Source organism: Equus przewalskii, chromosome 1 (genome assembly GCF_037783145.1).
Source record: "Equus przewalskii isolate Varuska chromosome 1, EquPr2, whole genome shotgun sequence".
NCBI lineage: Eukaryota > Metazoa > Chordata > Mammalia > Perissodactyla > Equidae > Equus > Equus przewalskii.
The window spans coordinates 61,535,573-61,561,239 of NC_091831.1; the positions used below are offsets into that span (position 1 = coordinate 61,535,573).

Consider the following 25,667-nt stretch of genomic DNA (forward strand, 5'->3'; position numbering starts at 1 on the left):
TCAGCAAACATTTATTGAGCACCTGCTACATCAGTCACTGCTCTATGGTGTTAACAGGCTGTGCACACAGTCCTTGCCTTCAAGGACTCACAGTCTAGGAGGGAGACAGGCATATAAACAAACTTCAATATTGACTTAGAAATACAACAGTAGAACTATGAAGATGCATATGTTGCCCAGAGGAAGGATTAATTCTATACGCAGGGAGTTGGGAAATGGGCAGGAAAGGCTTTATGGCAGAGCTCTGCATCTAAACCAAGGTGCTGTATAAAAATGGTTAAGTAATAACAGCTGACCTTCACTGAGTGCTTACTTTGGTGCCAGGCAATCTATGTGACTTGTCTAATTTCATGCTCTCAACAAGCTATTATAAGGGCATTTAGCATTCTCTCCATTTTACAGGTGAAAGAAACTGAGGCAAAGATTAAGTTGCCCAAGCCAGCGAACTGCAGAGCCAGAACTCAAACATACGAAGCCTGAAAGCAGAGTTACTGCCCTTCACCGTTATACGTTCTTCAAATCTCATGACCAGCAAAGGTCACGGGTGAGAACAACTTCGAATATGGAAATCAATGGGGTCAGGGGTCAGCAGGAAGTGACTACAGGACTCTAGATCAGAGGTCACTAATGTCATAGGCGGATTGAGTGGGCATTACTAAAGATAGTTTGACCCAGCCTTCTCAATCCCATCTCAGTGGGTGGGATCATAAAGTGACCAGAACATCTGAGGGGAGAAAACGCCCCCCTACAAATGCCTAACAATCTGCGGAGCCTCCCAGGGACAAGTCGAGATGGGAAGAGAGAAGTGGCGCATGCGCAGCATCCGGGTTCCTGAACGCGTGCTTACTGCAGACGTGGCAGAAGGAGTAGCTCCGCCCCGGAGCGAGAGGGTGGAACTTCCGGGGGCGACGCGCCGGCCTCCTCGGAACCGGAAGTGGAGCCTGGGATCCTTGACGTTAGAAACGAAGTCGAACCTGGATCTGGAGCAGGGTGAGGAGAGCTATCGGGAGGTTGGGTGGGTAGGAAAGAAGAGGAGAGGTCCGGGTATCACTGCCCAGATCGGGATTCAGTCTGAGAAGGAAGGGAGGAGCCCGCGGGCGGGGCCCGGGGAGAGACCCTCGCCTCACGCATCCACAATTCAGGATTAGTCCTAGACCCTCCCTTCTCGCCTCCCGGCCCAGGTTCCGGCTCCCGCTTCCTGCCCAGAGCCTGTTGAAGGGTGCAGGACGCTCGATCTCCACGTTTAATGGAGTAGCCCTCTCTCTCATCGTGGCCTGAGAAGCTAGCTTGGCTTCTCTGTCTTGATGCCCGGCGCTCCCAGCCTCCACAGCTCGACTACTTTCAGAGTTCTATGGGAAGCTTGCCCCGCCCCCTAGGTTGTCACCCTCGACTTTCTACCCTGAATGGAGTCGAGACTTGAGCCTGATTCCAAACTCTTGGGTGTGTTTGAGGGGGTTATTTCGTGGAGAAGAAACTCCTTTCTTCCCACTCCCACCCCCACACTGACTTTAGGAAGATAAAGGGGAGAGGGACATCTGTCAAGCTTAGTGTTGTGACCTGTGCATGGTTTAGGATTTGGAAGAACAGCTCCTGAGATGGCTTTGGGTTTAAGGAGTTCTAGTCCAGGGGCAGCTCAGCTTTTCTTTTCTATAGTCAGGATAGCCCTTCTTAACAAAGGGGAAAGTCCCTTGTTCCACTGCAGCAGCTGTGAGCTCTGTTGCTTCCTGGGTCCCTGCTGTCTATAGGATGGTTGGAATGATAAGGCTTTTTAGAGTAGATGTGATCAGATAGTCCTATTCTTGGAAGCACTCTTGAAAGGCCCTCTAATTCATTCTTCTGTTGCTGGGCAAGATTGTAATAATTTTGGTAGTGGTCCAGATTCATGATAAGCATATAAGGAGAGCAGAAACAAGAGAGTCGGAGAAGTACACTGGGATTTGGAGTACTCACAGTCCCTCTGCTTGAATGACAAGGTGAATGATCTTTTTCCATGAAATCTAACTTTTCCACTGATCTCTGAACTGTTTCCCTAGGTTATTATGAGAAGTTTTTGTGTCTGGCCTGCACTCAGTTCTAATCTAGTACCTTGCTAGAGTTTTCAGGTGTCCTTTACAATTAATGATTTTAATACTTCAGTTCTAACGTCCATACACTCTTTTGGTGGGAAGACTGGTGATGGAGTAGCATTTGGGGGATAATTACGGTTTAGCCAAAGAATGTCATTTCTCTAATGTTACTCTAAAATTTGTCTTTTGAGGGGAAAGGAATTTATCTGATCTTTTTTAGTATAGCCTGAGTGGTTAAAAATGACTAACACACTAGAGGGTATTTGGTGTTTGCTGAATGAATGGATGCTAGAGTGAGTGAATGGAGAGTGAGAACAGTGTTTCATTTACCTGTAATATCACCATAGTTTATCGCGGCAAGATTCCTTGTGTGACTAGTTACTAGAAATCATACCACTAGGGAATGGAGGCAGCTATTCCATTCCAGTGGGCCTATCTGACGTTGAAATTTATACCCTCTTGGCAGTGACAAAGCGTGGGGTTCAGAGTAACAAAATCCTTACTTTGAGGAAGTAATCTGGCTACTGGCTGGAGCAGAAAATTACAAAGATCCGATAGTAGTGTGGGAATGATTAGGTTCATCATGCCCGATAAGGCCAGTCCTTTTTTATCTTTGCTTCCTACCCTGAATAGTTGCTCTCTCTTCAGAAAGCTGATTTTGCCTAATTTCTCTCTTCTCTTCTAATAGGTGAGACCAAGTGGGGATGCTCTCATAATGAACGTCAACCAGTCAGCTCCACCTGTGCCGCCATTTGGGCAGCCCCAGCCTGTCTACCCAGGGTATCATCAATCCAGCTATGGTGGGCAACCAGGGTCCACAGCTCCTCCTACCCACTATGGAGCCTACAATGGCCCAGTACCAGGCTATCAGGAAACACTTGCCCCGGGTATGTTTCCAAGTTTCGTTTGAGCTAAGAAGGGGAATCAGTAGTCTTCAGGTTGGGTTGTATTGCCCTGCCTAAACTGCCTAGAGAGTTGAAGTCACTGGGATTGAGGAACATGAATCTGGCTCTTGGTCACCGAGAGGCCTGTGGGCAGTCTTCCGTTCCCTGTTTTTGTATAGGGTGACTGTGTTTCTGCCTTAAGACATCTAGTGGGAGCACATCTTCCAGGCTCAATGGCAGTTCACTTCCTATGGGTGTTACCTGTGCAGCCTCTCCTGCATTGTTCATAGCTAGATGAAAGGGTTGTAGTCACAGCTCCTCCAGGGCCTGTGACCAGGATTGAATATTTCCTGGTGACCTAAAGTCTCCCTGAAATCACTTGTTCCTCGTGTATATTGGTAATATCTCTCATTGGATTAATGATTCTATTTATAAGTGACTCTGGGACAAAAGGAGCTAGTTCATAAATGAAAAGTGTGGTGTTTGTGTGCCTGATTTTTGGTGCCTGTCATATCTTTCTGCTGATATTCCTTTTCTTTTCTTTTTTTAAGATTTTATTTTTTTCCTTTTTCTCCCCAAAGCCCCCTGGTACATAGTTGTATATTCTTCATTGTGGGTCCGTCTAGTTGTGGCATGTGTGACGCTGCCTCAGCGTGGTTTGATGAGCAGTGCCATGTCCGCGCCCAGGATTCGAACCAACAAAACACTGGGCCGCCTGCAGCGGAGCGTGCGAACTTTACCACTCGGCCACGGGGCCTGCCCCTTCATTCCTTTTCTTTTGCTTGAATTTCCTCTGCTGTTTAGATGGTCTTTAATTTCAGGGCAACTAGAGAAAACTAATCTGGTGATGACTTAGGATCAGTGTTTGGCTTTTATGTTACTTTTTTAAGAAGAGGAGCTGGTACACTACAGATTATCCATAAGCCCCTTTTAGAAAACGCTTAACAGTAGATCTTTGGTTAGGCTAGCTGAGGACTTAAGATATGGCAAACACTTAATGCTTTTTTTTTCTTTTTTTTTGAGGAAGATTAGCTCTGAGCTAACTACTGCCAATCCTCCTCTTTTTGCTGAGGAAGATTGGCCTTGAGCTGATATCCATGCCCATCTTCCTCTGCTTTATACATGGGACGCCTACCACAGCATGGCTTTTGCCAAGCAGTGCCATGTCAGCACCCAGGATCCAAACTGGCGAACCCCGGGCCGCCGAGAAGCGGAATGTGCAAACTTGACTGCTGTGCCACTGGGCCGGCCCCACTTAATGCTTTTTAAGAGAGTAAATTGCATAAAGGGATATGGAGGGAAAAAAAGTTACCATAGGTAAGATTTGGGAAGTAAAAGAAGTATTACTATTTTAATTATAGCAAAGTGGTGAGATTAGGTCTCAGGTCTTTGGAAGAGCCTTACTCTGGGTTGGGACTTTGGCTGGACAGAGTCCACCTCTGATCTGTCGAGTCCTGGCCTATCAAGATGGAGTTTGGCATTGTCTCAAGAGGAAGCTTTGTTATTAAGAGGAAAACATATGTGGTTCTGTGATGGCTAGAGAGCAGATTCAGATTAATCGTGTTCCTATAGGTAGGTTCTATAGTGTCTAATCTCTACTGAGGACAGAGGAAAAGAAAAGCAATTGTTTGAGCAGGGATCAAAACAATTGTTTCAAAGGGATGTGCCAAGTAACTAATCACTTTCTTCCTGCATTTCATGTGAGAAGGATGGTTGGGGATAGTATGCAGGAAGGATGATTGGGGGTAGTAGAAGTAGCTTTGATGGCAGCTTTGATGAGTGGAAAGAATGGAGTACAGCTTTTGTGAAGACATAGGTGGCAGCGCTAATGAGAGAGCAGGCCAACTGTCCTGACTGAACTATTGGGCAGAAAGGGAGTCTCCAATCTATGAGAACACTTTCCTGAGTCATGTGCTATTAGGAGTGTCAACATTTAGAAGAGGATGAAAAAGAAGATGGTTAGGATAAGTAGACTATATGAAGAAGAAGTTAGCAGAATAGTCTTCCCAAGAGGTGCCTTTCTTTACAATCTAGTTGAGTATATTATTTGGTCGTCTTCTGTGCCACCTTTCTCTTATATGCTCTAAATTTCTGGAGTAGGATCTTTTCCTTAAAAAAGTTGACTTTTTGTCTAGGCTAAGAACATTAGACTGTCCTGGATTGAGTGAGAGTGTATGGTGATCATAGGAGGGGCCTACATTCTTGTGTCTCTGGCTATAGCTTCACCTATAGTGTACCTGTCTAGGAGAGTGGAGGCTATCTGGCTGGGCATTGTGTTTGGAATCTGCTGTAGCTGGAGTTGCTTGTTGATGGTGTTGTTTTCATTGCAAAACTGTAGTATTGGGGGCAAGACCTGGTGGCCTAGTGGTTAAGTTTGGCGTGTTCTGCTTTGATGGCCTGGGTTCAGTTCCCAAGCACAGACCTACGCCACTCATCCATCAGTGGCCATGCTATGGTGGTGACTCATATACAAAAAGGAAGATTGGCAACAGATGTTAACTCAGGGCAAATGTTCCTCAGCAAAAACCCCCCCCAAAAAACACAAAGCTGTAGTATTGGGTCAGTGAAGGTCTGAGCTTATTGATCCTTGCTTTGTATTCCTTGCTTAGGGTAGAGGAGCGAGTTATTTCTCACTCAGTTAGTTTCTGTCCTTTACCCTTAGGTGTGTCAAGAGCCCCACCTTCTTTGGGAGCACCTCCAGCAACGACAGCACAGACCCCTTGTGGCCAGGCTGCGTATGGCCAGTTTGGCCAAGGAGATGTACAGAATGGGCCAAGCTCCACTGTTCAGATGCAGAGGTATGTATTTGTGTCAACCTAAAATTGGTCTGATGAAATGAAGGATTAGGAATGTGTGAGGGCCTATTTCCTTTTCCTTTTTCTTTTTCTTTTTTTGCCTTTCCCTTAGATCTCTTTTTCTCTTCCCTCCGACTTTTTGTATTTTGTTTTTATTTTTCCAGGTTATAGGTGCTGCTGGTGTCCACTCCAGATTATTGACCCATCTTAGTACTTGGTTCTTTTGTGTATTCTTTCTCTTTCCATGAACTTGAATTTTTTCCTTGACTACACATATGTCTTCAATAATTGCTGTGGTCCTACTGAGCCTACCCTAAGGGAGAAACAGAAAGAAGGGACCTCAGGATTATTTATTTCTTCTCTGACTTCCCCTTATCTTCTAAATCAGGCACTTAGTAGGACTTATTGGTTAAGTTTGAGTGTGACCATGAAAAAGTTATGAAAAGAAAGATACTCAAGGGAAAATGACATGAATGATGAAATGTTGGGTGGTGCATGATTCAGTAAATCCCTGTCTTCCCATGGAAGTCCATTAAAGGAGGGCAGTCATCTCTATTGGAGTATTGTTTGTTTTTTGGTAAACAAAGAATAAAGTATAACTATGGGTAGAATGTGTGGTAGTGGAAAAGTCATTTTCTGACAGTTTTATTGTGTGTCCAGGATATGCATTTTTACCATTGAATGTAAGCCTGAGAAAGAGTCTGGGAAGCTCTTCTTAACCCTGTCTGTTAGAAAACTCAGAAGCAGTATAGGGAAGTCATTCAGTCATTCATCCACTCGGAAATATTTATTTTGTACTGTTATGTGTCTAACGTCGTTCTAGAGGTTGGAGATGAAGCAGTAAACAAAACAGACCAAGTCTCTGCCCTCATGGAGTTTAAAATCTAGTGGAGTACACAGAAGATAACAAGTAGACAAATATAAATAAGAAATAAGAGAGTAAACATATGGAGAATGACTGGTGAGGAGGTTGGGAGCTGTTTTAAATACATTGGTCAAGGAAAGCCTCTCTGAAGTGATATTTGAAACCTCAGTGAAATGATGAAGGGAGCTATCCAAAGATCTGGGTGAAGAGTGTCTTAGCTGAATGAATCAAAGAAAAGTGTTAAACTGCAGAACTAATAGAAGCTGAGCAAAGTTAATAAAGACCAGATATTTAGTAGAGACAAAATAAGAAGGGAGAATAAATCAGAATTTCAGTGTAACAGAGACTGTTGTGAAGAATTTGATTCATTCTTGAAATCCCAGAAGGAGCTTATGTATAATAATCTATGTTATAGATTTTGCAGTAATATCACTGTAAACACCAGTGCAGTTGCTAGTTGGTGTACAATGATACTGGAGTGATTTTGTATTTATATTTTAGTGTGCCATCTGATACCATGCGAGTGTCCCCATAGCTATCCAAACAAGGAGGCTTTGCTAGATAGACACAGTTAGAAGGCTAGCTAGTTTATGTCCTGTTTCTCTAGTCCTTTTCTGGTCGAGTTATCACCTTCTTTCTGAGTAGTACAGAATGCCATACTCAGCTGACCTGCTTCTCTGGTCTTACAGATCTTTCTAACACCTCTCCCAGGATAAACTAATAAATACTTTGGTTTAAAAGTTAATCAAACTATATTTGTTTGATCCTATATTTATTAAGCATCTGTTGTGTTAATGCTCCTGTGCACTTTCCCTTTCAACTCCTTCAGGGCTTCTGATCACAAAACTGAGGTGGTTTGTCAACAAAAGGTCGAGGAGGTGATAATCTAACTAGTAGAGTAAATAGTCTTTGATCTGAGGGTGCTCAGCATATGTTTGTGGAGGGAACCTAATGGAAAACAAGATTTGCCATGAATAATCACAGTGTAGATCATCAGGAATGTAATTTATCCACAAATATACAAAAATATGAAGCCATAAAAGAGCCCAAGATGAGAGTAAGATGCTGTAAAACAACATAGTTTCTTGTATGATGTGGAGCTTCTGCCAGCTTTGAAGAGTATCCCAGCCTAGTGGTCACCTCTCCTCCCTTCTTTTCACAGGCTCTCTGGGTCTCAGCCATTTGGGTCAGCCCCATTGGCCCCTGTGGTCAGCCAGCCAACTGTCCTTCAGCCCTATGGCCCTCTCCCGACAAGTTCACAGGTGACTGCCCAGCTGGCTGGAATGCAGATCAGTGGTGCTATGGCCCCAGCCCCTCCTACTTTGGGGCTAGGCTATGGTGAGTAGCTGTGACCACAGGAATGTTATTGTCCCCTTCTTTTTAGAAGCATCAGGCTCTGAGGGTATACCTGAATCTCTTATTTCTTGTGCCTCTGAGCCCAGCAGATGGGACATTCATTCCTGCTCCTGTTATGTGGAAAGGGAAGTGATTTACTGAACAAGGAGACAGAATGACTGGGGTTCTGACTCTAGCTCTTCTACTTCCCAGGCCCACCAACATCGCTGGCCTCAGCCTCAGGAAGTTTCCCTAACTCTGGTCTGTATGGCTCCTATTCTCAGGGCCAGGCTCCGCCCCTTAGCCAGACCCAAGGTCATCCTGGGGCCCAGCCTCCCCAGCGATCTGCCCCACCACAGGCCTCCAGCTTCACACCCCCAGCTTCAGGGGGTCCTCGGATGCCTTCAATGAGTGGTCCACTCCTGCCTGGACAGGGTTTTGGGGGGCCCCCAGTGAGCCAGCCCAATCATGTGTCCTCACCTCCTCCTCAAGTTCTGCCCCCTGGCACCCAGATGACTGGGCCCCCGGGACCACCACCACCTATGCACTCCTCCCAGCAGCCAGGCTATCAGCTACAACAAAATGGTGAGTTTTTCCCAAGGTCTATTTAGGAGCCAAAGGCTTCACTTTTAAGATGTTTTTTGTTTTTGCTTGCTTTTAGTATTGCTTGCTAAGTGGTGAACTAAATGGATAGCTTCAGGGAATTAGTCCTAGGATGTGGGGTTTATAGGACAGTCTTTTTTATTGTAATTCATATAGTGTGGTCTATCTCTGAATGGTCATCACTGTACCTCGTAATTCTACGTTTATAGGAGTTTAGGCATTTCTCTGAGGCCTTAAGAAGAGATGGGAGGAGATTCTGAGTTCATCAACCTTATGCCCTTGTCTCTCAGGTTCCTTTGGACCAGGTCGGGGCCCTCAGCCCAATTATGGAAGTCCCTACCCAGGAGCACCCACTTTTGGCAGTCAGCCTGGGCCTCCTCAACCACTGCCTCCTAAGCGCCTGGACCCTGATGCCATCCCGAGCCCTGTAAGTAGATACTTTATGTGGTCCTGGGGAAGGAGTTTGTAACTGCCAAGTAAGTGAATCAACCTAGATGGATGGTTTGCCTAGCATTTTCTGATTATTTTCCCTTTTCATTCATCATCTTGTAGGTCTAGAACCTAGATGTAATTTTTGACTCTTTGAACTGGAACTTGAGGCCTCAGAAGTTTTTTGGGGGCACTTTTACTCCATAGCTGGCCAGGAAAGGAAGGGAAGCCAAGAGTGATGAGCACTCTCACTAGAGCTTTGGGTTGAATGCTGCATTCTGTCACTATTGGACGTAGCATAGTAACCTCTGCCCGTCTGTGGAGTACTCGTTAAGTCCAAGTCTTGTCCGCTTAGATCTAGTAGGATAGCAGTCTTCTTAATGGGTAGAGCTGGTGAGAATTCTCTGGTGTTAGGTGTTAAGAGAAGGAAAGCCCCACTGGTTTCTCTCTGCCCCTAATTGGACAGTGTTTTAGGAGGAAGCCTCCAGTACTTTTGTTTGCTAGGCTCCTGCTGTGTTGATGGGGCAGAGTGATCTATAGTTTACCAAGGCAATAAGGGAAAGCTGCTTCTCCCAGGAAGAAAGTGAACCTCACCCTTGGAGCCATCAGAATCCTCAGGCTTTCCTTATCATACTTGGAATAGAGGGTGGGACTGTACTCCCAAGTGGGGACCACTTTAGGGTTCTTTCTGCAACATTTACTATGTCAGTTACCTCACCATGCTTAGCCATTGCCATATTCCATTCTGTTCTCTTCCCTCTTCCTTTGAGGAACTACCATGGTGAGGGACCCTGTTGGTTAAAGGGGACCTGAAAGGATTAAACAACCCCTCCTTCCTTTCCCCTTCTTCAGTGAGAAGGAGAATCTGATTGGATGTGAGAGGAAGCTTCTTTCAGTATAAGAATAGTCCTTAGATATGGGAGGTTTGGCCTTTTGGAGGGAACATCCCTCGTCTTCTTTCTTAAGATTTCTCCCACTCAGCCCCTCCCTGTATAACCCTTGCTTGCCTCTTGTTTGCACCTTTCCTTATCTTTCTACATCATAGTCTGAGCCATTAAAGCCTCTGTGTTGGGCCAGAAAGACTTGGAGTTTCTGATCTAGAGGGGGCCCGATTTCAGCAGCTTGAGCTGGGCTCCAGCTGTTCATGTCTAACTCATCAGGGTTGAGAGAAGTAACATCTGCTTCTTGTTCTTTTGTCTCCCTCCCTGTATTCCCCTGCTGCCTTTATTATTAAAACACTAAAAGCAACTCAATGAGCTGCCTCCTCAGCAGAAAACCAGGCACAGAATAGACCCTGATGCCATTCCTAGTCCAGTAAGTGCAGAGGGTGGGGGTGTGTGCGTGTGCGTGTCATCCCTGTATTAGTGCCGTCCATGCATGCCTGTGACCTCATCTTCGCCTCATCCACCATGTCCATCCCTCTCTGTCCTCGTCCCTTAGTCCTTATAGACCCTCACTTTTACAAACTAGAAGGATGTGCATGCCTCAAATTGCCATGTAATGGAGAAGTAGCAAGCTATTGGCAGTGCCCTAAGTATGGGATGGTAGAAAGTCACGCTCTAAGGGCGGGGTCAGGTGGCACGTTATGCTTTGGTTTTAGGCTTTCTGGCTCCTCTAGGAGCCTGCATGTGACATATGGTGGAACAGGACAAAGCTGAGCAGTAGATCTTTGTCTTTTGGGTTTGATTTGTCTACAGCTTGTTGTGGAGAAACATTTGGGTAGGTGGCCACTAATGTACAAGTTTGGGATATTGGCATTTCTTACAGGGAAAGCGACTGCTGGTTTGGGAAAGTGTGGGCCACTTTCTCATCTAGAGAGTCTTTTTGACTCTGGTATATTTCTAAGCTTCAACTCTTTCTGCTATGAGATACAGAGTCTTAGTCTCCCTTTACTTTTTCTGGTTTTACCAAACCCATCCTGAAGTAACTGACCACAGGTTATCAGCCTGCACAAAGATCTGGTTACCAGTTTTGCAAAACGTTTTTTTTCCTTCACTGGGTCTGTCAAAATGTGGGGGACTGAGGTTTGGGCTATAAGCCTTGGGTACTTATCCTCTTCTCCCATATTTACACACTGATGCTTAACCTGAAAATAAGGCAGCATCGGCTTCCTCACCTTACCTGATCATTTCTGGTTGTTTAATCCTCTCCTCACCCTGTCCCTTTTACTTTCATTGACTGTAGAGTCATTCCAGGTAGATTCATTTTTACATGGTTACTGTTGTCTGTTTTCCTGCTCTGACTCAAAATGTGTCCTGGGGAGAGAAGGGGAGGGGAATGCTTGCTGGGGAGGGAAGTGGAATCTGATCATGTTTGAAGGTTTGTGATTAGAGCTGGAGCTTTCCTGGAGTTGGGGGAATAACAGGGTGATCACCACTGATTGGGGTTCAGGGTGATCCATAAAGAAGCCCATTCTCAGTGTTGCCCGTCCAACATTTTGCTGCTGACTATAGAGCAAAAGATTGGTATTGTGGCATTTTATATTATCTCCAGAAAGAAAGCAGTTCTGGTGCATGAGATGTTCCTTGGCAATTTATTAGTTTCTGTGCTTCAGCTCCAGCCATTCTTTCTCTTGGCTCTCTGGGACCTGGTATTTCCTTTTCTTCTGTCACTTTACTCATGTCACTTCTTCCCTACAGATTCAGGTTATTGAGGATGACAGGAACAACCGGGGTTCAGAGCCATTTGTTACTGGAGTACGGGGCCAGGTGCCACCCTTAGTCACCACCAACTTCCTGGTGAAAGACCAAGGTGAGAAGGGTGTTAACTCCTCCCTACAGGGCTTTTTCTCCAAGATTATCAGCTTATGGATGGGGCTCGTCAATCTTTAATCAGAGACCAGTCCCTCATTATTCTCTAGGGGAAAAAAGCCACAATCTGCTCTAGTATTTGTGGGGGTAATGGGGTGCATCGACAATGGAGAGCTGGTGTCTGGAGGGATTCTATGATCTGACTCAGGTTTTCTTCCTCTGTCTTCAGGGAATGCAAGTCCCCGATACATCCGATGCACATCTTATAATATCCCTTGCACATCTGACATGGCTAAGCAGGCTCAGGTGCCTCTGGCAGCTGTCATCAAGCCACTAGCAAGGCTACCCCCAGAGGAGGTAAGTCAGGGAAGGCACTAGAGTATAATGAAAGGGAGGAAGGGCGGGGGAATAAGATGTCTTCCTAGATGTGATTCTGGCAATCACAAAGGAAGAATCTTGGTTGGATGTGGGGAGAGAGTATCTTCAGTAACTTTCTATCCAAGGCCCCATGCCTGAAGCGGGTGGTAGGGATGAGAGCAAAAGCCCAGGAAATTGCTGGATGGGAGCAGGGTCCATAGGAAAAACAAACAATATGAAAAGAGGCAGGGCCAACTTGTAGGGGAAGAGACAGCTGGCTACAGGTGTCTCACATAGCATGGTCACCTCCAGATGATTAGAAGCACATCATTCTATTTTTTCTTTTATGCTATCCTATCATCTCAGGTAGGTTAGGAATGTCAGGAGAACATGTAAGAAAAAAGGTAGATTAGGATCCAGTAGTCCTTCTCTTACCTAGTTTGGGCCCTGATCTGTCACCCTAATACCTGAAATCAGCATGAAAAGAGAAAGAGCTTGGCAGCTGCTCTGCCAGGCCTTGGTAGGATACCCTCAGGTTCATGCCTAGCTTATCAAAGTTAGGGTGGATATCTCTCTAACTGGAAGCTCAAGGCTCACTTTACATCTTGCTTTTTTCTCTCTGTCTTGCTCTGTGTTTATCTCTTTCTCTCTTCCTGGATCTCAGTGGGGATGGTTGGACACCTGGCTGCTGGTCTCTTATCTGTAGGATGACATCTGCCTGGGGCATCAGTAGGTGTCACAGAAACCCAGGGATGGGGGAGCAGAAGTGTCATAGATACTTGGTTGGGGAATGAAGCAGGAGTCAAGATCCCTAGGGCAAGAGTGAAGGGAATTGAAGATAGGGCCAGAAAGGAGAATCCTAGGTAATCTTTGGCTTTCTCCTCATATGCCCATGGCAGCCCCTGGCTTGTTAGAGCCAGTTTTACAGTCCCTCTTCTCTTTCAAGAAGAAGTGAAATTCTGGAGATGAGGAACAAGGAGCAAGAACTATAGAATTTAAACTCTTAGGGACATTCCTGTGACCAGTACCCTCATCATTTGTCCTCATCCTCCTTCACTGTACTCCATCCCACACAGAATATCTGAGCCATGTTCTTCTCCATTCAGGTTGTTCCTCCTCATCTACTGCCACATGTCTCAACCCACCATAACTTCCCTCTGTGTCTGAGCCCCTGCCCTTTGCTCCTTAGGCTTCACCGTATGTCGTCGATCATGGAGAATCTGGCCCTTTGCGCTGCAATCGCTGCAAAGCATACATGTGCCCCTTCATGCAGTTCATTGAGGGAGGGAGGCGTTTCCAGTGCTGTTTTTGCAGCTGTATCAATGATGGTATGTTCACAGAGGCTGGGACTGGGGGAAAGATCTGGAATACATCTTCATTTTTCTCTTTCTAGTTAGATAGACGAGGGTCCATTGTTCAGGAACTGGGGAAGTAGGGCACATATGGGGATATGGGGCAGTAGAGCGAGCTCAGCCAGGGCCAGATTTACTAAGATTGAGAGTGGACCTTTGAGTAACACTCTGTCATACTCCCCACAGTTCCCCCCCAGTATTTTCAACATCTGGATCATACCGGCAAACGTGTGGATGCTTATGACCGTCCTGAGCTATCCCTGGGCTCTTATGAATTCTTGGCCACTGTAGATTACTGCAAGGTGAGGGAAGGTAGCATGGGGAGGAGCAGTGGGTGGAGGATAATGAGACAACTAAGAATTGCTGTGATCATTTCCCTGAACCCTTTGTTGTCCTCTTTGATGCTGACTTCTCACTAGTCAAGTGGACTGCTTACCAATACCTCGCTCCCCCCAACATTTCCTTCCTTTGCAGAATAATAAATTTCCCAGCCCTCCTGCCTTCATCTTCATGATTGACGTCTCCTACAATGCCATCAGGAGTGGTCTTGTTAGGCTCCTCTGTGAGGAGCTCAAGTCACTGTTAGACTGTCTACCTAGGTGAGAGTTATGGAGCCGAGGTGCTTCCTTTGGATAATGATGGGGGTGGGTGGCCTGGGTTGACTCAGCAGATGGCGCCTCATGTCATGAAGTTGGGTGGTGGAGAAGGTGGCAAGTTTGGGTAACAATGTCACCTTCTACAGGGAGGGCAGGGCAGAAGAGTCAGCAATCCGCGTTGGCTTTGTCACCTATAATAAAGTGCTCCACTTCTACAATGTGAAGAGTTCATTGGCCCAGCCACAGATGATGGTTGTATCTGATGTGGCTGACATGTTTGTGCCACTGCTGGATGGCTTCCTGGTCAATGTCAATGAGTCACGGGCAGTCATCACCAGGTAAGAGCCAGATTGTGGGGTAAAGCGAGGCTGGGGTGGGTACAACCACAGAAAGCCAGAGAGTTGAGCAAAGAGGTCAGCAAATGGACAGGGGCTGTGCTTCAGGTGTTTTCAGAGTCTGGGGGTGAGATGACTCTTGAGAGACTCTTGAGGACGGAGGAATCTGGAATCTGGACAGCAGTTTTGATTGCCTCACATCACCTATCTCTTCAGCTTATTGGATCAGATTCCGGAAATGTTTGCAGACACAAGGGAGACGGAGACAGTATTTGCCCCAGTTATCCAGGCTGGAATGGAGGCTCTGAAGGTAGGGCTAGACTCCCTGGCAACCTCCTCTGCCCCACTTTCCCCCGACCATCTTACCCCCTGGGATACAACCCCCATTTCTTCAGCCATTGATGACTGTCCAGTGAGTCAGGCCATCTGACATAGTTGGCAGTGAATAAATGACAAGGGAAGGGATGAATGAATAAAGGAAAGAATGAACAAGTAGTCCTCTCTTCTTTTCTAGGCTGCTGAGTGTGCAGGGAAGCTGTTTCTGTTCCACACCTCCCTGCCCATTGCAGAGGCCCCAGGGAAACTGAAGAACAGAGATGACAGGAAGTTGATCAACACAGACAAGGAGAAGGTGTGGGATTGGGAGATGGGGAGGATTTTCCATTATAGAGGAAGGTGGTGACTCTTCACAATGCAATACTCTCAAGTTTCTTGAGAGGGACTGGAACTAGACATTCTGCCCTTTCCCATGTCACATCGTGACTTCCAACCTTCTCCACCGCTCCCACACCTCTCTATCCCATCTTATCCCAAAGCCCTCGGTGCCCCTTTTTTTAGAGAACGTTGTACTACTATTGCAAACTCCTATGAGGTAGATCTGAAATCTTACATTTATTTGAATGTTCTGTATTACATATACAGTTCTCAAATAGGGTGGAGCTGAGATATTTGAACATTTTCTTCTATTCCTCCCTAGACTCTGTTCCAGCCTCAGACAGGTGCCTATCAGACCCTGGCCAAAGAGTGTGTGGCCCAAGGCTGCTGTGTAGACCTCTTCCTCTTCCCTAACCAGTATGTGGATGTGGCCACACTCTGTGTTGTTCCCCAACTCACTGGTGGCTCTGTCTACAAATATGCTTGCTTTCAGGTACAGCATGGGACTCTGGGTGGCAGGTAGAAGCAGGACTGGGAATGTCTGTCTAGATGTGGAGTGGCTCTTTAGCTGCTGACTCATTAATAGGAATGGAAGAGAAACTGCATAGTGTAAAGAGTAGAGCCACAAGGGGCCGGCCCTACCGCCGAGTGGTTAAGTTCGTGCACTCTGCTTCAGCAGCCCAGGGTTTCGCTGGTTTGGATCCTGGCCATGGACACGGCACCGCTCATCAAGCCATGCTGAGGCGGCATCCCACATGCCACATCTGGAAGGACCCACAGCTAAAAAAATATACAACTATGTACCGGGGGACTTTGAGGAGAAAGGAAAAATAAAATCTTTAGGAAAAAAAAAAAAGAGCCGCAAGTGTTGATATTCTGGCTCTACCACTTAACTCTCTGGATGACCTCGGATAAATTACTTAATTATTCTCTCCTTTGTTTCTTCATCTATAAAATGGGATTTTAATACTTATTAATTAGGATTTATCAAGAGGATTAAGTATAGTACTTAATGTGGCACCTGACATGTAATAAGTGCTTCAAAGTTATCGTTATCATTATTATCATCTTCACTGTTATTGTTATTATGATTCAGCAGGCTTGTAGAGTAGAGGGGGTGCAGGGAGATTGTCTGCAGGATGTTATGTAGTTGGTGATGTGACTCTGGGCCTGGGGTGCTACAGGTAGAGAATGACCAGGAACGGTTCCTGAGTGACCTGCGTCGGGATGTCCAGAAGGTCGTTGGCTTTGATGCTGTGATGCGAGTCCGCACAAGCACTGGTCAGTCCTGGTTGGAGAAGAGCAGGTAGGGGGCCAAATCTGGGAGTGAAGCAAGTGGCACCTGTCATACCTTTAGCTCTGTCCCTGTGGCCTCAGGTATCCGTGCTGTAGATTTCTTTGGGGCTTTCTACATGAGCAACACAACAGATGTGGAGCTGGCTGGGCTGGATGGAGACAAGACGGTGACCGTGGAGTTCAAGCATGATGATCGGCTCAATGAAGAGAGTGGAGCCCTCCTGCAGGTGGCAGGCGGAAGGCAGGGGCTGGGGAGGAAGTGTCAGGTGTCATTTCACTGTATATAATAAGGCTGCAAGGAAGAGGGAGAGGGGCGAGCAGAGAGGACTAGAAGAGGCTGGGGAAGGGATGGCTCATGTCTTTCCTCTAGTTTAATAATATAGCAAAGGGGCAGTTTTCAGAGGGCTTTGGTGAGGGAGGGGTGTGAGTTCCCCCTTTCTCCCTTCCCCTAGTGTGCCCTGCTCTACACCAGCTGTGCAGGGCAGCGACGGCTCCGCATCCACAACCTGGCCCTGAACTGCTGCACCCAGCTGGCTGATTTGTATCGAAACTGTGAGACTGACACGCTCATCAACTACATGGCCAAGTTTGGTGAGGGTAGAGGCAGGGTAGGGTGGGCTTAGGGATGAGAGAAGGGTCCAGGATAGTCAATGATTCAACATTCCTGGGTAGGTGTGGTGGGAAGGCACATGTGATGGAGTGGCTGACTGGTGACTGTGCTATCTCCCTTTCCCATCCAGCATACCGAGGGGTCCTGAACAGCCCTGTGAAGACTGTTCGTGATGCTCTTATCACCCAGTGTGCCCAGATTCTGGCCTGTTACAGAAAGAACTGTGCCAGCCCCTCCTCTGCAGGACAGGTAGGGCAAGCATGTCACTGGAGGAGTTCTTGGGACAAATTTTTGCATTTGGGAGGGACTTCTCATGATCATTATCTTTACTTTGATAACCCCCTCAGTTGATCCTTCCTGAGTGCATGAAGCTACTCCCCGTTTACCTAAACTGTGTGTTGAAGAGTGATGTCCTGCAGCCTGGAGCTGAAGTCACTACTGATGACCGTGCCTATGTCCGACAGCTGGTTACCTCCATGGATGTGGCTGAGACCAATGTCTTCTTTTATCCTCGGCTTCTACCATTGGTGCGACTGAGGGCTGAAGTCTGAGACATTGCACTGAGAAAGAGACATCATAGAAGGAGGAAGGGAAGGGTTTAACATTATCTGTGTCTGACACTAATGAATTTATTCTTTTACTTACATTATCTGATGTAATTTTCACACTGAGAGTTACTGAGGGACTTAGCTTTCTCAAGTTTTGTGTGTGTATATGAGCCAAACATGTCTTATGGTTCTTGGTAACCTTTCACCCCTTCCTTTTGTCTAGACAAAGTCTCCCATTGAGAGTACTACTGAACCACCAGCAGTTCGAGCATCTGAAGAACGTCTAAGTGATGGGGATATATATTTGCTGGAGAATGGGCTCAACCTCTTCCTCTGGGTGGGAGCAAGTGTCCAACAAGGTGTGGTCCAGAGCCTCTTCAGCGTCTCCTCCTTCAGTCAGATCACCAGTGGCTTGGTGAGAGCAGGGAGTCAAGGAGAAATGGGTGTGGAAATGCACTTTGTGATATGATTAGGAGCCAATAAAATTCATGTGCTAGTCCCCTTAAATATCGGGACAATTGGAGGGGAGGAAGGGTGTTGTCATTCTTTCCAGGCTTCCTTGTTTTAGATGATGCATACATTTCTGCTGCCCCATCTTGACTGGACTCAGTGTACCTTACCATAAGGATAAATGAATTTTGTGTTCCAGAGTATTCTGCCAGTTCTGGATAATCCGCTATCTAAGAAGGTGCGAGGCCTCGTTGATAGCTTAAGGGCACAGAGATCGCGGTACATGAAGGTAACACTGATCCTGAACCTTAGATTTCTTACCTTGTCAAGTCCTCACCTGGAAAGGGGGTGGGTAGTGAGTAAGTGACTGAATAATGGGATTTCAGGGCATGTTTAATTCCTTTTGGCTCTGCCTCATGACCCTGTGTTCTGGCCATAGCTTATCGTGGTGAAACAGGAGGACAAGCTGGAGATGCTGTTCAAGCACTTCCTGGTGGAAGACAAGAGCCTGAGTGGGGGAGCATCCTATGTGGACTTTCTCTGTCATATGCACAAGGAGATTCGGCAGCTACTGAGCTAGAGAAAGTGGGTAAATGTCATAGGGTCCCAGGCCAGCTTCCAGAAAGTACCCAGGACAGCAGAGAAATCGGGACAGTCCCATATCTAATAAGTCATGTAATCTGACCTCAGTCTCTTTGTGGGGAGGGGAAAGTGTAAGGAGACACCTTCTTTCTGGGCTCAAGTTATCCTACACTCTGTCACGTCCTGCTGATGGAAGGTGTCCCTATCCCCTCACTTTATCCTCCTTTTCCTGCTAATCCTGCATAATGAATGTAGTTTCTCAGTTCACTGTATATGATTTGGTGTTGGGGGGTTTGGAGGCACCCAGACCCTTGCAATATTACATATCCCTTTGGACTAGCCTCCAAGAAGAAAGGGGCAGGCAAGAAGGAGTGGAGATCCCAGCGTTACTGTGAGGGGAGTGGCTAATTTAGCTCAGTGTCCTCAGCAACTTCCTATATTAGGGATGAAACATAGAGGTGCACAAGAGCTGGGGTATAGACCATAGATGGTGGAGAGAAAAGTGGTTGGTCCTTCTTGGGCCTGGAAGTCAGCAAGCCAAGTCAAAGTTACTGAGAGTGGTTGATTAGTTTTCTCTCTCTGCTTCCACTGCTCTTTCTCTTGCAATGATGGGTGATCACTCCATGGACAGAGGCACAATGTCAGAGATGAATAAGCCTGGGAACTGAGTTGCAAAGTATATTAATACCTGGGAGAGGTATCAGCCTTCTTTCCAGCTGGAGAGGCCCCAACACTGGATGGTTCTTTAGGGAGCCTGGTCATCAACTTGCAATACCTCACAGAGCCAGCCCACATCCCACTCTGAGCTCCCACTGGAAACACTGCTTCCTCAAGATGAGGGTTGTTGTGGAGAGAGGCAAAGGCGGCTGGAGCTCTGCCCTCTCCTGCTGGGACACCACTCAGGCCTTGGTATTGACAGAGTGGCTGACAGTTATCTTCCAACCCGAAGTGGCTGGGGCAGGACAAGGGCTAGGCTTGACGGTGGCCAGGCTTGCCTGCTCCCAGCCTGGGATGCCCCTGCTCTGGACCTCTCATTTCTCTTCATTGGTTTATTTTTCAATGCATCTTTAATTTGTAAAGAAATAAAATAAATTAAGATGTAACCAGTAGCCTCATGTTTACCCGCGACTATCACTTTCCCTCCAGCCCTTCCTGCCAGGATTAGCAGCTCCTGGGGAGTGGCTGGCAGAGCGGAGCTGCGCATGCGCAGTCTGCTCCCGTGGCGTAGGACCTCGTCCCGGTGCGACTCACTGCGAGGCGGAGTCCAGTGCTAGCTGAGGGGCGCCGGCTGCCAGAGTGGATATGGGGCCCAGCCGCACCGGGGCTGTACTTGCCGCCCTGGGAGTGCTTAGTGTCTGTGCGGTCAGCGGCTCGGGGCCCGAGGCGGAGAGGGAGACCGGTGGGGACGCGGGGTGGGCGGAGCCGTGGGATGGCGCGGTTTTCCGGCCGCCCTCAGCGCTGGGCGCGGTGGGGGTGGCGCGCAAGCCCGGGACCCCGCGGCTGGGGAGGGAGGAGGCCGTGGACTTGCCGGTGCTGCTGTGGTGGAGCCCAGGGCTGTTTCCCCACTTCCCAGGAGACTCGGAGCGCATCGATTGCGCGCGCGGCGCGTGCCTGGCGTCCCGAGACCGAGGGATGTGGGGAGACCCGCGGACGCGCGCACTGCTGTTCTACGGCACCGACTTCCGCGCGTCTGAGGCGCCACTACCGCGCATGGGGCACCAGAGCTGGGCGCTCCTGCATGAGGAGTCGCCCCTAAACAACTTCTTGCTGAGCCATGGTCCGGGCATCCGCCTCTTTAATCTTACCGCCACTTTCAGCCGCCACTCAGACTACCCGCTGCCACTGCAGTGGCTGCCCGGCACTGTCTATCTGCGCAGCGCCGCGCCGCCGCTCCAGGAGCGCGCAGAGTGGCGCCGTCGCGGCTATGCGCCGCTGCTTTATTTGCAGTCCCACTGCGACGTGCCTGCGGACCGGGACCGCTACGTGCGAGAGCTCATGCGCTACATCCGGGTGGGTGAGGGCGTGGCGGGGCTGGGGGGCGAGGGGGCGAGGGGGCGAGGGGGCCGGAGGCCAGGATCGCTGGTGTCCGGGCCGACATGCCGTACCCTCCTGAGTACTGTCCTCTACTCCACTTAGGTGGACTCGTACGGGAAATGCCTGCAAAATCGGGAGCTGCCCACTCCGCGGTTACAGGACACAGCCACAGCCACCACCGAGGATCCAGAGCTCTTGGCCTTCTTGTCCCGCTATAAGTTCCATTTGGCCCTCGAAAATGCCATCTGTAACGACTACATGACAGAAAAACTGTGGCGCCCCATGCACCTCGGTGCTGTGCCTGTGTACCGCGGCTCTCCCTCTGTGAGGGACTGGATGCCCAACAATCACTCCATCATCCTCATTGACGACTTTGAATCACCTCAGAAGCTGGCAGAGTTTATTGACTTTCTGGATAAGAATGATGAGGAATATATGAAATATCTGGCATACAAGGAACCTGGGGGCATCACCAACCAATTCCTTCTGGATAGTCTGAAGCATCGGGAGTGGGGAGTGAATGATCCTTTACTGCCTAACTACCTCAATGGCTTCGAGTGTTTCGTCTGTGACCACGAACTGGCTCGACTGGAGGCCGAGAAAGCCCATGCTGCCTCTCCTGGAGACATTCCTCTCCCTGAGCCTCACATTGCCCAGCTCTCACACCTGGACTGCCCAATGCCCACACCTGGCTTTGGCAGTGTGGAAGAGATTCCTGAGAATGACAGGTAATGGTAGCTGGGGTTACCTGCGGCCATCAAATCAAATGATGTACTTACTTGCTTACTGTGTGCAATGAACTAGCACTAGGTGCTGAGGGAATGTTGTTATAAGGAAGTTATGACATAGGATCACTTTGCCTTTAAGGTGTCAAGAATCTAGTTGGGTAGGTAAGACAAAAAGAGAAAGCTCAGTAAAAGATGTAAAATATAATTGAGGGCAACAACATATGAAAATCGGCTTTTGTGGACAGTATGTGTAATAGTGATTCAAAAACCCTTCAATCAGAGCAGAGGACCTGTTCAGGGAAGTGATGCGGGAGAGACAAAGTTGGGCAGACAAACTGGGGCCAGGCTATATATAGCTTGAATACCAGGCTGGGGAGTTGGACTGTCCTGAAAATCAACTCAGCTATTTATTGAGCACCTTCTACTTGGTAGGGATGAGGATGAAAAATACAAAGATGAGTGTTTTTAGGGAGGTTTGTCTGCAATAGTCAGGGTTTACATCTGGTAACCTGGCGTAATTTTATATAGCACCTCCTTTCACTCTTAAAATTACCATGAATTGGATGATAAATTGTATGTTCACCCTAGACAGAATAGAAGGAATGCTTTCAAAAGATAATTAACAATGGTGAGCAGTGTGGATTGGAAGGGAAGTGAGGAGGCTATTGCAGGAGGTGGCAGAAGGTGGTGGCATTGAGAAACAAGGTCAGCAGGGGAGGTAGGGTAGGAAAATGTTGAAGCCACTTTCATCAAACTACACCTGTTTGGGGGAGAGGCCATAAAAGATTATTAAGTTTAAGAAAGAGATGCTGCTAGAATGGGCTGCAGAGACTGACTTGGACAGTGGATGGCAGCAGAGGGCTGTTGATATATGCTGCTGGCACACTGGCCCTGGGAGTGGAGTCCTCCATCAAGTAATTTGTATCTAGTTTGTGCTGAACATAATATGATTTACTAGAGGAAAAGTGTAAAACATTAAAAAAAAAATAACATTCAGGCTATGTCTTATCTAGCCACTGGAAGCCACTGCACCTTCATTTTGATTATTAAAAATAAAGGTGCAACTTAAAAGGTAACCATCTAAATATGCTCCCTTGTTTCCATAGTGTGGCCCCTTGCCTTGCCTGCCTTTGACCTCCCTCCACACTTGGGAACCAACAGCAGGCAAGTCAGGAAGTTTAACTCATTGGGTGGGTTGTGTGATATATTCGTGTTTGTGGCTTATTGCATGTCACCTGGACTAGTACTGGATTTACTTCACGTTTCCTTTGCTTTGAAGCAGAAGCCTGTCCTAGCCAGGGACCACTGTATCTGCTTAAGATTCTTTAGCCCCATTCAGAGAAAGGCAGGACTCAGCTGTGCTGAGGTTCCATAATCCAACACCCATTTTGATGTTTCAGCTGGAAGGAGATGTGGCTGCAAGATTATTGGCAAGGTCTGGACCAGGGGGAAGCTCTTACTGCCATGATCCGCAACAATGAGACACAGCAGAGGAAATTTTGGGATTACCTACATGAAATCTTCATGAAAAGGAACCAAAATCTCTAATTACCCTTGTGAGAGCTTTTAACTTGGTAGAGCTTAGGAGATGGAAGTCCTTAATCTACCATGGGACATGAGAGGCATCCGCTGCACAAACTCTCATTCAACACTGTCTTATCATGAATTCAAAGAATTCCAGTTATATCCACTGATATTTTATCCTAATGATGTATAGCTAGGGTCTCAGCCTTTGGTAATAGGGCCACTCAAGAAGAGATGGAGGCATCCAGTTCATGGTATAATGGGAAACAGAAGCCTGAAACACCCATTTGATTCAAGGTGCTGATCCAATAGAATTTTTAAAGAACTGATTATTTCGCTAGCAATTTCATCCTCTCAGTTGTGATTGGAACAATACCTTACTACTTGGCTATGAATGAGGTAAGATGAGCCAGGTTTAGGGTCTTAAAATTTCGGTGCTATTCCTCAAACCCTTCATTATTCAATACTTTTCCCAATCTATTTTCCTCATCCCTTGCTTTATAAACTTTTACACTGGTGGCGAAGCAAAACTCCTGGTGGGTTGTATTCTGGTTCTCTGGAGTTGTACTTTTTACATCATTTACTTTGCATTTCATGTCAAACTTTTTCCTTTAAATGGCTTTTTCTTTCCTGGTTTTCCACAATTTCTGATGGAGATGCAACAGCCTTGCCACCATTCCCACATTCATTCTCTCCTGCATTAAACTGGTTATAGATTTGACAGCTTTTCTTACTGGGTGTTTGCTTCTTATCTAGGGCGTATCTGGAATGCCTTCTCTCCTCGTGAACAGCAAGATTCAGAAGCTAATGTATGCCATGTCAGTTTAATGAACTGTCTTGCTCAGATGGAGACTAAGGCTGGAAATGATGGCAGAAAAAGATATATATATATATATATATATATACATAAAATATTTAAATGATTTTGAAATGTTAAAATAGGCCAATGTAAATCAAAGTGCAAATTTTTATAGGTCTTTGTTCTTTTGTCTACCTAGTGAACTATTCCCTCTATTTTATTATTTTTATATACTACAAGTCTCATTTTCCCCCAAAGAGTCCTGAAAATTATGGTCAAAAAAACAGCCCAGCAATATAGCTCTAAAAATCATCTCATATTCTCTAGCACTTTTCACTCTAAGTGGGATGAATATTCCAACTTCATTCATTCTATTACTAGTTGATATCCTTCTATACAACTTTATGGTACTTACTGAGTCTGCATTTTGATGGAGCCCACCCAAGGCCCTAAGCTCAAGGTGATGAAAGGCGAGGCAAGAGATTTAAGCTACCACAAGTGGCTAGCTAAATTAAAAGCTTTTAGTCAGATTTGGGGATGTAGCTAAATGCTTCTATTGCTATGGTTTGCACATACAGCTTAATGGGCAGGGAGCTTTTCCTGGGGCAGAGGGACAAGACCTTAGACATTGGACCTTAGAGCTACCCTGGTTGTAATGCTGTATTATAAATTATCACTAGAGAAGTCCCATAGCTTATCAATATATCTAGTTTAGTGTGTGTGTGTATGTATATGTATACACACACACATTAACTTACAACCAGATATATAAATGTATATATATTAGATGCTTCAAGAGGGTCTCATACTTATTGTGACATCTAAAGATGTGGAAAAGCTATAATTTAGGCTGGATTTCACTGCCATGGCAGTTCTTTTTTCATCTTATTCTTTATTAAAAAGTGCTCTTCAAAACAGCATGGAAAGTTTGCTTACCCTGTTTGGACTTTTGCAGAAAAGAACAAGAGGGAAAGACAGACCTTCAAAAATACTTATGTTAAAATTTGATTTAGTAGGGATCCACAAAAGAAGTCAAATTCGGGACTCTGATTTCTAAGCTTGCAATCTATTTCAATGCAGGTGCTGCTTTATAGCGCAAAATATGTATTTCCCAAGTGCAAACTAAGGTTAGGACTCAAGTTTAATCATGTGCAATACAAGGGGTAAGTAATGGTTATGCAAGGTGTAGACTCACCCTTATCTCTCTAATTACACCAGTTCACATTGCCATTCGTTTAGCACTTTTATGTACAAAGTGGGCCAGTTGATTATGAATGATTGTGGCTGAAGACTCATGCCTGCTTTGTAGTCAGTGCTTCCTAGACTTTCTCCTTTATTGCTGTCACCATAAAAGTATTCACAAAAGAGCAGGGTAAACCAGGTGCTACATTTCCACAAGGGAAAGCAGAATCAGGAATAGCCACATGGTATTTAACTACTAGGCTTCATTTCTTCTCTGGAGAAAGCAAGCATTGTGAATTTTCTCTGGTTTGGTGGGGCCCAGCCTGCTCTGTATACAGCAGCAGGCTTGGGGTTACTGGTGGTAGAAGTGTCTGACAGGAATCAGTTTTATTTGTTTTGCTGGAGTCGGGGGTGGAGCATGGGGCTGATTCCTTTATCACTCCAGGTGTTGCTATTTTCTATTATCTCAGGTTTCACTTTGTGTAATAAATGGCTTCTTTTAAACAGTGTCTTCTGCTTGGTTATACTTCTGGGTTGAGCATGATAAAGCTGGAGACTTGTAAAAATATTTCAAACATTTGTTCATTTAACAAGTATTTATTGGCACTACTCTAGGCACTGGGGATTCAGCACTGAACAATATAGACAAGGTCCCTACACTCGTGGTGCTTATATTTTAAATGGGTGTGAGGGGCCGGCCCAGTGGCGCAGCGGTTAAGTTTGCACATTCTGCTTCAGTGGCCTGGGGTTCACCAGTTCGGATCCCAGGTGCGAACATGGCACTGCTTGGCAAGTCATGCTGTGGTAGGCGTCCCACATATAAAGTAGAGGAAGATTGGCATGGATGTTAGCTCAGGGCTAATCTTCCTCAGAAAAAAAATTAAAAAAATTTT

At 46.5% G+C, this 25,667-nt stretch overlaps 2 protein-coding genes across 9 annotated transcripts; both read left to right on the forward strand.

Annotated features, from left to right (window-relative positions):
* The first annotated feature begins 402 nt into the window (after positions 1 to 402).
* On the forward strand, positions 403 to 19,610 carry SEC24C (SEC24 homolog C, COPII coat complex component). 7 transcript variants are annotated; one of them, XM_070566244.1, is made up of 26 exons: positions 925 to 990; positions 1,852 to 1,973; positions 2,755 to 2,953; positions 5,613 to 5,748; positions 7,773 to 7,948; positions 8,159 to 8,530; positions 8,839 to 8,975; positions 10,223 to 10,291; positions 11,617 to 11,728; positions 11,957 to 12,084; positions 13,274 to 13,412; positions 13,623 to 13,738; positions 13,911 to 14,035; positions 14,179 to 14,370; positions 14,584 to 14,677; positions 14,882 to 14,998; positions 15,344 to 15,514; positions 16,206 to 16,302; positions 16,399 to 16,544; positions 16,770 to 16,908; positions 17,058 to 17,176; positions 17,275 to 17,454; positions 17,699 to 17,890; positions 18,125 to 18,214; positions 18,365 to 18,514; positions 19,139 to 19,610. In XM_070566244.1, the coding sequence occupies exons 3-25, from the start codon at positions 2,782 to 2,784 to the stop codon at positions 18,503 to 18,505; spliced, it is 3,360 nt and encodes a 1,119-aa protein (XP_070422345.1). In that variant the 5' UTR covers positions 925 to 990; positions 1,852 to 1,973; positions 2,755 to 2,781; the 3' UTR covers positions 18,506 to 18,514; positions 19,139 to 19,610. The 7 variants fall into 7 exon arrangements, with proteins under 7 accessions (XP_008516036.1, XP_008516034.1, XP_070422356.1 ...); XM_008517814.2 differs by lacking the exon at positions 1,852 to 1,973 and having other exon boundaries at positions 403 to 990; XM_070566262.1 differs by lacking the exon at positions 10,223 to 10,291.
* Positions 19,611 to 19,712: 102 nt separating this feature from the next.
* Positions 19,713 to 25,278, forward strand: FUT11 (fucosyltransferase 11). Of its 2 annotated transcripts, XM_070566275.1 has the most exons (4): positions 19,714 to 20,517; positions 20,644 to 21,269; positions 22,376 to 22,433; positions 22,670 to 23,514. In XM_070566275.1, exons 1-3 carry the CDS (start codon positions 19,810 to 19,812, stop codon positions 22,401 to 22,403), a joined length of 1,362 nt encoding a protein of 453 aa, XP_070422376.1. In that variant the 5' UTR covers positions 19,714 to 19,809; the 3' UTR covers positions 22,404 to 22,433; positions 22,670 to 23,514. The 2 variants fall into 2 exon arrangements, with proteins under 2 accessions (XP_070422370.1, XP_070422376.1); XM_070566269.1 differs by lacking the exon at positions 22,376 to 22,433 and having other exon boundaries at positions 19,713 to 20,517; positions 22,670 to 25,278.
* The last annotated feature ends 389 nt before the right edge of the window (positions 25,279 to 25,667 follow it).